We start from the raw sequence: 14,034 nt of genomic DNA on the forward strand, positions 1-14,034 counted from the left end.
AACATTGTAAACATGTGTACACATTTTTATTCTGGAACTATCTCTAGTGCTGCCCGACCTTCCAATATTTCCTTAGAGAGGGCTCACTCTAATAATAGAGTTCGCATTAATGAACCATAACTACTAGTTCGAACAGCATTAACATTTGGACATAAATGTTACCTTTACTGTAGACAGTGCCCTTCCATGATCCATAATGTGGTACATTAAATTGGCCGCCAAATGTTTTGTGCTGCAGGGGGTTGGGCCTACTTGTCCCAAGGACAAAATAAATATGAAAACTTGTTGTCCTTGACCCCAAACAATATGTCCTGGGTGTAGAGCTATAGGAATTCCACACCCCTGAAGAGAAAAAGAAGTGTGTGGTAATCAAATACAGGGTTAATAATCTTCGCACACCTGGATGATCTTGTAGCTTATTTATGCCATATTTCCTCCACTATATTAGTGGAGGGAATAGACAACCACAAAGTCTTAAAACTCCTCTAAAATATTTATGTTCATAATCCTGCTCACTGTGTTCAACGAAGACTCGGATCGGTAGGTATTGTTGATCGTAGAGGGGATAATTTTATTTTCTTTTTTTTCATTTGGAACCTCTGTCTCATACAATTGATTAATTATCAAAACAGGGTTTTGTAACATGAGCTATTTTTTTTTTTTATTGTTAGTTTGACGGGAAGCCATTGTTTGGACTTGGAGACCCAGTCATATGTATATGTCTAATCATGTTCTTGATCAGAATGATTTGCTAGTAACCAAGATGTTCATTTGGTAAGCCCTTGCAATCCAGGTCTGTGCAGTCTGGTCAGAAATTCAAAGTCTAGGCGTAAAACAAAGGATCCAAGACAAATCACACACTCCGAAATCATGAGTTTTTCACTATGCAGGAACTTATTTTTGCCAGCATTGCTCGTACATGCAAGCCAAACTAATTCTTAGCTTTTGTAGCTCCCTACACATGGCTAATCTGGAAGCACACTTATTGGGGATTGGAGCAACAAATTGTATGTTGTTGTTGCTTCAAATTTAAAGTGTCATCAGTCACATTTGTATAACAATTTGATCTCACAGCAAAGATGTAACCCAGTGTGCTCAGTGTTTGCTAGCTGATGACCACCCCCAGCTTAGTGAGTGACACCATCGTACAAGCCAAAGGTTTTTCTTAAATGTCTTAAATTTTGCCTGGATGTTGTTTAAACCTAACCTTGGTGACTACAGTTCCTTGATATGTGCATGTCATCGTCAGGATGTGAAGTACAGTAGAGCAGTTTTGTCTTAATGATGCTAATAAAGCCAAACGTTTTTGATTAGTGTGAAGGTCGTTATAAATGTAGTAGAGATGTTAATGTTCGATGTGCTTTTTTTACTGTTTTGCTTGAAGAGTTAATGATCCATTTATAATCCTAGGTGGGTTTATCCCAAGACGCACAGGATCAGATGAGAAAGATGCTGTGCCAGAAAGAGTCGAACTACATCCGCCTCAGGCGAGCCAAGATGGACAAAACCATGTTTGTAAAAATTAAAACTCTGGGCATTGGGGCATTTGGTGAGGTTTGTCTGGCAAGAAAAACAGATACAAATGCTTTGTATGCAACAAAAACGCTCAGAAAGAAAGATGTGCTTCTGCGAAATCAGGTTGCCCATGTGAAAGCGGAGCGTGACATCCTTGCTGAAGCTGACAACGAGTGGGTAGTCCGTCTGTACTATTCATTCCAGGACAAGGACAATTTGTACTTTGTGATGGACTACATTCCTGGGGGAGACATGATGAGCTTGCTAATACGAATGGGCATCTTTCCTGAGAATCTGGCACGGTTCTACATCGCTGAACTCACATGTGCTGTTGAGAGCGTTCATAAAATGGGCTTCATTCACCGGGACATCAAACCTGATAACATTCTGATTGATCGCGATGGCCACATTAAGCTGACTGACTTTGGCCTTTGCACAGGATTTCGATGGACTCATGATTCCAAATATTACCAAAGTGGTAAGAAGGACCAAACTATTATGCAGCTGCATTATTCTCCCTGCATGGCTTTTTTGGAATGTGAGGGCAGCGGAAGGCATGCATGCATAAAGTAAAATTTGCTATGGTTTTGGGAAGGGTATAAACAAGCCAGGTGCAGCATTCAGGATGAATTAAAAAAAAAAGTGCAGCACTACTGACGAGTTTGAGGGAAGAGGAAAAGATGTGCAGCCACATTTGTGACGAATGTAGAACACAGAGAGATGAAGCATTCCTTGGGTCCACAAAATGGGAAGGAAAATAGATACAGCAGACATGAGAGAGAGAGAAAAGGAAAATAGCTGTCAGCTTTGTTAAAGAACCCTAAGTGATGATGGAAAAAAGTCACCAACTCGGGAGAGGGGAGCTGGACAGAAGAGACCTGCAAGAGCGAGTGTTAGCTAAAGTAACTGGTAAAATCCTATAACAAATCATCCGTGCAGGTTTCTCTCCAGGGGTTTCTGACTGCTATATTCAAAAGTGAGTTTGTACATGTGCTGCTGTGTAACAATTTCCGGATTTTGGAGCTTCAGTACTGCATTCTTTATAATTGAGCCTCAGCCCGACTAGAGCAACGCTCAGTAATCCATCATTTCGTTCCTCAAAATGCATCTATGCATACTGTCAGCCTTCCAAATAAGAAGTGTGTTGTTTGGCATCATAGACTAGAACCTCGACCTGGTCTGAGTGCATTCTCACTTGGTGTAAGAACACTTTTTTTGGTAAAAGTCAAAGAACATTGATTTTTCTTTTTTTGTTCTTGCATATGGGATCTTCTTCACTTCCTATGTTTCCACACTTCCACAACATGCCAGTACTTTTATCGCCATTTATCTTGTGCTGGATCCATATTTATTCAAGACCCATATTCAGACTTCCCCAACCATTTCCAAGTTTTCACAGGACCATTTCTGTTTGTCAACACTTGTCATTCCACATACATATCAGTAAACATAGTCTTAATTATCCTCTTTTTTTCTTATTCTTCAGCCTTCCAATTTCCCAGCACAGTCTTTCCCATGCTCCTTATGATGATGAAAAATATCTCCCTAAATGCTTCCAGTACTCTTTTATCACTTACTTAATTGTCGTTCATCTCAAATAATTCTTTAATGCTGTTCCTGATTTTGGCAGCCAATGCTTTATTTGTGAGTCACTCAACCTACAACGTTTACACTGGACCACGAGGTACCTGCCACATTTTGTGCAGTCCACAGTACTCGCTCTTGACTAGAAGGATACCTGTCCAGATGATTTAGCTCTTGTGTGGAAATGTGTGCCATTTATTTGGGGTTAGAAGAGGTATCCTATTTCTTCTCACTTCCGATCAGTTAACACCTTTAAGGGCTAATAATATTTAAGAGCACCTTCAAAAACTACCTGTGCTTTGCAACTCTGTGCTGCCCATTCAGTTCTCATGTGAAGTACACAATAAAAATTCACCCCTTATTAAAATGTTCTTAATATGTTGTACAAAAGTAGCCATCTTCATAAAAAAAGGTGGTGACATATTTAGGGCTGAACGTTTAAGTCAAATGCACATGAGAGGAGGTAAGCTAAAAAAGGGGGAATGGGAGGGAAGAGGGTGCCTCCTGTATCCCTAGGAAAGAATATTTAGAAATTTAAACAACTTGTTCGTTCTTCTTCGTTATGAGCTTCATATTCTCCAGGTTGAACACAATCTTTGCATTCCTCCTCTGCATAGAGGATCTTATTCCCTATCTTTTAATAGCACCTCACTGTGTCTTAACTTCTGTGTAATCAAATCAATCCCCCCAACTGTCCGCTAGGTTGAGGTCAAAATGAAGCCCAGTTTACGCCTTCCTAATAGATAGGTAGTAAGGCAGAATCATGTTGATCAACTACTTCAAAACATAAAGTGGATTTTCGTACCAAGGCTCCATTACCAGATGTTCCCAACAGAGCACCACTCCGAATATATCCACACAGATCTACTCTTCTAAAATATCTTAAAATCCCCTGCTTAAATTCTCTTATCACTCATTTTTTCTCTATTTGTAGTAGGTATTTAAAGCTCTCACCAGTTACAAATCGAAATATTTTGGGTGGGCCACATTGGCCATCCGTTGGTTAGAAAAGTGCTTTCTTTGATTTCCAAGGTATACATATTCGATTCACGCAGAAAACGTTTTTTATTTGATTGAGTGGAAAAGGACCTATTTAATTGCGCTTTGCTCACTGTCTATGAAAATGTGGTCTAAGGCAGTGAGAAGCATCATCTGTTTCGGTGCTGCTCATCTGTGTAGAAGTTAACATTTATAGGCGGATGCCAGCCCAGCCTGTTTTCAGTGTTTCTTGAAAATTTGCTAGAAACAGAGGTGTTAACTGCGTTCGATTGGATCTCTTTGCCTCAAAGTGTCCCCACTCTGCATTCTGTGTCATCATTAGGCATTATACCTATCATTCGCCCTTCCAAAACATTTCATAAATCATTTTTTTGTGCTTGTTACATTAGTCTGCAGATATAGTGCGCTTTAGGCTTTGAGGGTTGAATAACCAAATGTGGTTTTACACAAAGATGTATCTTTGAGCCTCTCCTATTTTCTGGAAGTTTGATGTAATTTCTACGTGTTGTGGAAAGAATGATCTTGCTAGCTAATTCACAATGTTCCAGTCGATTGTTCATTCTAGGGTTTCTGTTCGAATAAATCTTTCTTCATTAATTTGTGGTTATTCACTTGTGGACAGCGCACAGTTAGCAGTTGTTGAGGGACATGTTACTAGTGATAGGATCTGTACAGCAGCCAGTTAGACAATGTACCAAATCTTCAGTGAACAGGTTAGCACAAAACACGCATGTGTCCATGTTTTATTTTTAATGGGTGATTGGAAAGCCAGAGCATGTGACTTATTACACACCTTTCAGTCATTGAGATTGGATGTTGTAGACATATGAAGAAAGGGGTAGTGGTATATACAGTGAATAAAGTATATTATTATTTACATTTTCCAGAAAGTTCCACGCCTTATGATTGAACAGGATACCTGAAAATAGTATAACACCCATCAGAGCTAGCCATGATAATTTAGTTGTTCCTGTGTTCTATTTTATTCCGAAAGTGAAAACACAAGCCCAACAAGCTGTCGTATCACATTTTAGCAAACTGTAAAAGAGAAATGTTTTTAGAGATGAAATTTACTCCAGTATGGGGAGTCCGGAGTCGAAATATACTCTGAACTAGCATACTGACTAGAAGTGCATACTGACTCGGAGTTCAGAAACATAAAGGCAATGAAGGATTCCACTTGATATTTTTGAGGTGCACATATATATTAAGTATTTAGTAGTTTGTCTTTCTCTTTCTTCAGGTGATCATCCTCGACAAGACAGCATGGATTTCAGTAATGAATGGGGAGACCCTTCTAGCTGTCGCTGTGGAGACCGGCTTAAACCACTTGAGCGGAGGGCAGCACGCCAGCATCAACGCTGCCTGGCACATTCATTGGTTGGGACACCAAACTATATTGCACCAGAAGTATTGTTAAGGACAGGTAAGTGTTTTGCATAGGTCAGTATTATATCAGTTTCCTGTTAAATTGAGCACATCCAACAACTTGCAGTTGAAGATGGCAACTGAAAGCAGTGGAGGTCATTCACTATTCAGAAATCTGGAAGTAGGATACTGCCTTGATATGTCAGTTAACATTTACATTTTTCCCTTAAGGGCTTGCTCCCTTATTGAAAACCTCAGGAGCCAGATACATTTTCAGTTAAAAAACCTAAACATAATTAATTGTGCCTCCTCCTTTGGGGATGCTGAGGACTTGTGAATGCAACCTTTGTGCTAAGCACTTTAAAATGGTGCAGCAGCATGCAGTTAGAAATGTCACTGTGGAAAATAAATGAATGCTAAATGGGAGATTATAAATGTCTTTAAATTCTGCAAATACCTAATGGGAGATTACCACTTATGCCTTGTTCCAATTGTTAAACTAATTTGAGGTTGATGGAGAACAGTTCAGAGTTTCTTACATTTAAAAAAATGTGTTCTTTCTGCGCTTGCAGCCCAAGTGGTATGTTTTCTAGCTGATAAGGCATGTACAAACATTTAACCCAGTTGTATTCCTGTGAAGACAGTATCTGGCACTACATAACCCATTTTTACTCACCTACTCAGTAAAAACTTAGCTTTCCCTTCTAAGATCATCATCATACATAGATGCTACAGTAGGTCTGTTAAATCCAGCTCGATCCTCATGAACTTTTCTGAATATCCAAATATTTCATAAAATAAAAAAATATGTTCACCTCTTTTTGTGATCGCAATTGTGCAGAGGCTGCTCAACAGATGAAATTATACTCTTTCAATGCCACCATTCATCCAGCACTCCAGATCCCTCTACACCACAACAGTCCCTCATTTTGGTTTCCACTGTTCAATTTGGTACTACATTTTCCTAAAACCTAAACACTGCCCTTGTACCCTTTTGTTTTGTGTAGCGTTTTTAATTGTATTAAAAATAAGATTTATTTTTCTACCCATAAATACCATTCCCAACCTTTCGTTTTAAATTTGTGCCAAATGTGATGGGCACATTTTGAAGAGAAGATGGATGTTCCAAATGTCTTTATTGAAATGTTAATGAACCATGGCACGGACAATTGCACAGCATGATGGAATTCAAACGTTTGATTGTAAGACAGGGTAGATTGTTCTTTGCTTCTTCCGTAGGTCCACCTTCTTCTTACATAGGCATATCTGCACTCTTCTAGAAGTGATAAATAGAAATGGTTGCAGCAGAAGAGCTAGGCCGTATACTTAAAATCCAAGGACTGCCATACAGGGATTCTTCGGTGACTCTCTCTCAGATAACCAGCAGAATTATTTTCAACTGGTTGTTCTGTGGCCTGCAATGTACATCTGTTAGCATCATTCATGGAGTTCTCCTTCTGTGTCCCCATCCTAGAATCACCTCCACTGGGGAGGGGTTGGTCAAGTCTTGTCCTAATTTCTGTGCCTGGCGGATCATATCAAGGAGTCTGCATTAGTCAAAAGAAAATAATCAACATTGGCAAAAGTTTTTTGTTCCCCATAGTAGTACGCTTACTCTGTGGTGTGGGTTGAAGTGTTGCCAGACTCAGAAGCCCAAGGTGCCTAGGAATCTAACAAAGTTGGTAGGCTCTTGTTGGACAGGCACACGTGTCCCCAATAGGTCTCAGGTCCAGTCTACTACTATACTGTCTTAGAACCAAGCCGCACAGTAGATTTTCGAATATGAGTGTACTAATCCATTTAAGGAAAGCAGAGAATCGGGGGATGGAGAATATACAGATATTAGTGATGAGGGCTTTCCGAAGGTTCCTGTGGTTGCAAAATATCATCCCTGCGGGTCTTCCCATATTTGTGTGGATGTGAAGGGCGCAGGTGTCTAATAATGAAAATTACTGCTCCCGACACCGCATGATGAATCCAGAATGAATCACCATGGAGACGGCATATCATGCCAGTGAAGGGCAATTAGTGTGCATTAGATCTGTCTCCTGCTTTAGTAGTAGTATGTCAGAGTTGTATATGTGACTGCCTTGAGGCTCGAACCTCATTTAAATTTGTTAAATAGGCTGTTGAAATTCCACGTTAGAACATGAATTCGGGAGGACCTTTTTCTTGAATAGGGGACGTCTGTGTGCCGATTGCTAAACCCTGTGTCTTGATTTTGGCAATACTCTGTATAAGCATATCCTGCTTAGTGTTAAAAATCCCTTAATTCCTGCTAACTTCCTTTGTCCTGCCACCCCCATCCTTGGAGAACTTAAAGTATCTTTCAAACAGGGCGTTTTCAGCAGTTGTCAATGTGGCACCTTGAGGCATGTTGGCATTGTATCTGTACCTTTACCAGTCAACAACATCAAGAACAAGTGTTCCCTAGGTTTCATCTTCTGTGTAGACAGTAAATGAGCTAAGTGTAGAGTACCGGATAAAGGAAAAAAATACATTGGTTATATGCTAAACCATTCATGGTATCGGACTCTACTGTCCTGGTTTTCCGTGTGTAAAATATGTATTTTTATGTTGATCCCCTATTGTGGGATGGATCTTAAAAATAGTTCACAGTTATTTAGTTTTGTTTCGACTTCTGGTGTTTGGTAGTTGGTTTTCTTCTCCACCGAGTCTGAGCTTTAATCAGTGTGATCCTACAGTGCTGCTGTTTCCTACGTCTAGCCTTTTTCTCTCCCCCAGACCTGGAATGCCTCTCCTTCTGTTATTTCATTGTTATTCTCTAGGGGCTCATATCTACTAAAGCCCGCTGAGTAGAGCTGCGAGGGATAGTGAAGATTTGTACGTATTGCTTGTGGGATAAAAAAAAAAAATCAAACACAGAGCACCCTGCATTCTAGTAAAACTGGAGTAATCAAGGCCATGTATACAAAACAATGTTCCAGTAGGCTTCACTTAGAAATAATGCACAATACTTAAACAGTGGCAAACTTACTCTGTGGCCCTGCTGTCATAATCAGTGAACTACAAAATCATAAGAATAATAGTTTAATCAATTTTGATTAATTGTACTTGTATAAACATCTATATTCAGATATGTCACGACTATTCCAGTTAGTGAGTAGGTGCTACAAGTTACAACGTGCTACTAATGAAGAACAAGTCAATAAACAAAATAGAAAAAATGACAATACAGTGCACATAAAATATAAATGCCTTAATAATACAGACATGATTACAAAAGTGGAATCCTGTCAAAATAATAATTTGGATTTCTCAATGTCTGGCATCAAATGCAGAGATGATTAAGACCAATAAGTTAACGTTTCAATCCCTAGTAGGTTATTTAAATGGGTATTCATAAGGACAGAGTGGTAGCAACCTGACCTTGGACATAGATCAGAGTAAAATTCTAAAGGCAATAAAGGCCTAGAGATATGATCACAAATGACTGTTCATCAAGGCGATGACTTCAGAAAGTAGCATGCAGGCTTCCTGAGCATGTCAGACCACAGTCCCGATCTGTGTGTGTCCTCCGAATACCGCCAAGATGCCTTGCCGCCAAATAGAGATTAAATGTTTGCTCTTTGTCCAAACACTTTGTACCATACCTTTGATTTTAAAATAATCATTCCGAAGAGAAAACAATCTTGATATAATGAAACATAAATATGTAAATTATCAAAAGTAGTAATGCATGACCTTTTTTGGACCATTTACCTTCTGTCCTGTAATCCATAAAAGGACGTTTCAGGGAAGGCAGCTCTAGGTGGTCACAGACAATACCCCTGGGGTGTTTTTACATGAACAAGACTGGAGGATTTAGGCTCTTGCCTGCTTTGAAAAGCATCAGTGATTCTTTGGTTGTTGTCCTTCAACAGAGGCATTCGTCGGTTAGCAGTTTATTAGGCTGGACATCTTAATAAGAATGTTGACTCTTTCAGCAGGCAATTATTGGTGAATAGAAGCTACTGACGGAGATGGTCTCATTATTTTCTGCACACACTGTTTCTAGCAGTGGATCTATTTGCTTCCCAGGACACAGCAAGTGTTTGATGCACTGGTCAGTTGGCTTTTAGAAAGGAAATGAATCCTTAAAAATGCACTTCCCTTACCATTGGATTCACCTGTCCTGCTTCTCCTGATGGTGCATCATAAGAGTTCATTTAATTTTGGTGATCTCGGATTGGGCAAGATGATCGTGGTACACAGGTCTCTTGGAGCTCGGTTTGCATAGATGTGTGTTCAGTTTTAGTGTAGGAGCAGCAGATGGGGCAGGTGCTTCATCCATATCTATCATTAGTAAAGCTGCATGTTTGGAATAATAGAGGTTAATCCTTTCTAGTTTTTCTTTTGCTGATGAGGTTTTGGATGTTTTGTTAGTGTCTAGGAGACCTTTGACTATGTCAGCCTATTCAAGTTGTTGGTATGTTTTTCCTAAGTGGTGGTGTCAGATGTATCAGGATCACTTGCGTGTGGAGGATGTACATATTTTGCAGTTTACACCGAGAAGGATCTAATTGAAGTATGGTTATGATATATTTGTCAGCTATCTCTGCTTGCTTGTTTTTGCCTAAGAACCCTTTTTTCTCAAGAGAACATCTGCTTTCTGGTCAACTGTAGTTTCTGACTTTCAAAACTGTTTAATTGCTGTTACTTCTGACACAAACACGATTGAGCTTCAGGCATTGCCTGCTACACCACCTTCAACTCAAATAATAAGCTACTCTTACTCAAGCCTTCTTTATTGCAATAGTTGTAATGGAGTTAAATTTTCAACTGGCTATTTATTTTCCCTTTTCATCCATCCATCCATTTCCTCTTAGAAGAGGAAAAGTTGCATAAACTCCATCCGTACAGTCCTTTATCTCTTCGGACTAAGGTGTTCAGAGTTGATGGTAACCTGTTTATTGATTTTGAAGGTGCATCATACCCTAGGTCTGTCGGAAAGCTGACCATTTAAAGGTGGTAAAGATGTACTATGAAGTTGCAAGGAAGAACGTACCAGTGAAATATAAAGCTCACTCCATGGGATGTTTCACCAAAGGTGATTTGCTGCTACCTGCCTGTCTTTATATTGTAGTTCAAAATCTCATTTGAGGACAGATACACCATTTGGAATTTTTGTGCTTCAAATCTTCCTTGTGTAATAATAATGTTTCAATTGGCCATACTTCCTGGTTGATCAGGAACCTGCAGGAAGGAATATCCATTAGAAGAACCAGGTACTGAGCTTTGGTTTGTCTTTCTGATGGATGGATATCTTCCTGCCTCCCCTCCTCTGAGTGAAGAAATGTTGTTCTTATAATTGCTCTGCCTTATTCATCTTTGTTCGTCTTTTAGGGTGTGGAACGAAATGACAAAACTCATATTACCAGTTCCTTTCAATCATTAGATAGTACCTATGACATTTAAAGCTGCTTGTGGGGAGGTAAATTTTCAGAAAAATATTCAGAAATATTCTGGCTCCTGAGGATGTTCACACCCATCTATGGGCGGATGCTTAGCCGTTAAAGAGAATGATACAGAAGTAAGTAACTTGTTCTTCAAACGGCTGGGTTTTATACAATATACAAATGTGTATAATTTGGCAAAACAATGTACTTCCAAACCAGGCCTATATGGAAAGAACGTTTATCACTATTTTCAGAAGAAGCAGTCATATTGTGGGCAAATGGGCTTGTGGCACTTGCTCATCTCTACAGATATGAATAACACAGTTAGACCCGAGTCTAATAAACAAATTGATTCAAGCTAAAAAGCTTGACTTGACTACTTTACAAGACATAATGCTGATCATGAAAGGCAAGTGTTTGCTACATTTAGACTTGGAATGACACTTATCTTCATATGTCGATCTATCAGAAGCCACAGAAATACTTAAAATTCTTGGAGGTCAAAAGCATTGTCCGTTTGCCAGCCTTACAAAATTCCTTCGGAATTGCCAGATTTAACGAGGCACGATGGTGCAATTACTGTGTCTTTTTGGATTTTACATTAATGATCCTGAATACATCAAATGTAACACCAATAAATCTAAAACCCTTTATGGGATACATTAAAAACCCTGATGAAACAGTGATATTTCGCAACAGGAAAGGATAATGGCATACCTTCTCTACTAGATTTCCTAGTCTCTGTTGGTGAGGTAGGTGACAAAATTACTGTCGATACTTTCAGTGTTATTACACCTGGTTCTAATTCTACATATGACATTACTGCCAATTGATTACACAAGAAATGATCACCGGCATATGGGATTTTTGAATATCTAGTGTATTTTTCTCAGAAAGTGATGAATCCCCTAAAACAATATGGTGTAGAACTCTTTGCAGTGAAGGCCTTACAAAGCCTCCTATATCCACCAAAACAGGTGCATCTAAACAGATTGGGGGCTACACATGCAGGCATCAATAGCTCACGAAAGATGAACTGTGTTAGAAGCTTGGCTACGTGCGAGTGTGTGAGAAATAATAGTGGATCTAGCTCTGACCCATTTTCAGACATTCCTTCATAATTAGAGGGTGCAAATCAGAATAGACTATACTATGACATACGAAATAGAAGGGCTTTCACTTCAGCTGTTATATGGAATGGGAAGGGTCAATATGGAAGGGGATCCATTAGTCTACATAAAATATTCCAGAGTAGAACACACTGTACCGCTCTCATTAAACCACAACAATGGTAAATAAATGGTAAACAATCAAAACAGTTTATACAGACATTAATTGCTTGGCAACAGGGGAAAACTCAAAATGCTAAATCTGCATGTTCTTGGAATGTTGTTCATAACTCCTGCCATCTAGTATTGGGCCCAGACATGCTCGAAGTTGTATTGTTTTGGAAGACATCATTAGAGTTTCGAGGTTTAGTGACTCCACCGATTGCTGGTAATGCTCATGGGCATCAGCTCCTTTGTTAGATGTTTTTTCTCTCTGCTGCCGTTGGCTTCAGATTTGTCCTACAGAGCTCCTGGTCTACGTGACACAGGGTTGTCACCTGGTCCATACAGATCCTTCTTACTTGTCAGTGCCTATAGTTGTTGTGTATACTCTTCAGTTTGAAGCATTGCACACCCTTTATTTGACTCCACGACTGAAATCCTCCGAAGCTCCACACATCCCTTCGCCCCTCTTGGGCTCCGTCGACTCAATGCAGGACAATATCACTTCCGTAATGGAATGGCCTCCATTCCTTTACTGCCCAAAGTGTCGACTCAAATACCAAAGGAGAGACCTCCATCAGGTGTGTAACATCTATCTGTCCCTGGCCCATCAGGAGGCCTCCTGTTTGGCGTGCCTCACCTTCAGGAGTAAAAAGACCTTTGTGCATGACGCATTGCCTCAGCTTCTGTTGCGCAACAACAGGCAAATGGTACTGCAGATCTTTTCAGGGAACAAGACCTCGAAGGAGACCTGCATCCAGGGACTGCAAGTGCCAAGGCCCAAGTCTTCACATTGGAAGGGAGATCAGACTCCAACACTGAAACGAACAAGCTACCACCTGCCTAGTGTCCTGCATTGAAGTCAGACGCAGTAAGTAAAGGCTTGCCACCTCACACCTTTCAACACCATTTAGAAGCAGAGCATCACCTTCAAATGACCCGAGCTTCGAACTCCCAGGCTTGTCACGAGTCGTCTGGTCCTCCAATGCCACAATGTCATGGTCGGCACCGAACTTCGTCCTCAGACCCAGTGGCCTTCCAGTGCCAAAGTTCTTGATGAACCCACTCCCTTCGACTTAACCACTTTTTTTCTGCTCCACCCTCGAAGCAAGTTGTGGAGTCTAGACATTTGGAGCCGAAAAACGTCTCTGTTCAGGCAGTTCAACAGCTATCTTCAGTGCTGGAAACAACCATCATTCAGGGCAGCTTCTTCCACCACTTCTAAGCAACTAGAGCAGCCCATCTTGCAAAGCCTACAGGAGGAACTCAACATGAGGCAGCAGCTCATCCTTATCCATCCTGAGACTGGACGGCTCATAGCTCAACCTCCTCTCAAGGCAAATGAGTTCAAAAGACCCTTTTCCTCACAGGAGGAAAGTTACTTTCGAGGAACTCATTAATCTACAATGACAGACACTTCACCACCTCCTTTACCTCATCTCCCTCCACCTCTCTGCTGCTCCTCCTTTTTCCTCTCCACCGCCTCCTCTGCCATCCAGCCACCATCGCTACCACCACTAGACCCCCTCTCCTGATTCTCCTCCAGGATCCCTCCGTTCTGGTTTTAGGGAGTTAGCCCTAGGTCTTGGTGTGACCCATATGATATGCCCTTAGACTCACACCCCCATGACGACCCATAGGACAACTGACGTCGATTCCCCATGGGAATACTGACCCTGACCTCTACTCGGCCGAGCCATCCCACTGGATGACACTGCATTATACCATGAGATCTTAGAGGTCATCCCCCTTCCACAAGTGGAAATGCATTAGCAGCAGCAGGAGGATGATCACTTCCTTACAGAAACCCTCTCCTCCACTCAAAGGTCCATGCGATATTTACCAATGTTAAAGGGGATGCTTAAACGTGCTCCCAACATTGTTAAAGAGCTGTTAAA

General features: G+C 40.6%; 1 protein-coding gene across 2 annotated transcripts in view; it reads left to right on the forward strand.

Moving 5' to 3' along the window:
• LATS1 (large tumor suppressor kinase 1) overlaps positions 1-14,034 on the forward strand; it is a 232,468-nt gene that overhangs the window by 167,220 nt on the left and 51,214 nt on the right. For both annotated transcript variants that reach the window (XM_069235307.1, XM_069235308.1), the window contains exons 5-6: positions 1,411-1,993; positions 5,342-5,524. In XM_069235307.1, coding sequence (XP_069091408.1) covers positions 1,411-1,993; positions 5,342-5,524 — 766 coding nt within the window. The remainder of the gene's footprint in view (positions 1-1,410; positions 1,994-5,341; positions 5,525-14,034) is intronic.

This window comes from Pleurodeles waltl, chromosome 5, assembly GCF_031143425.1.
Source record: "Pleurodeles waltl isolate 20211129_DDA chromosome 5, aPleWal1.hap1.20221129, whole genome shotgun sequence".
Taxonomy (NCBI): domain Eukaryota; kingdom Metazoa; phylum Chordata; class Amphibia; order Caudata; family Salamandridae; genus Pleurodeles; species Pleurodeles waltl.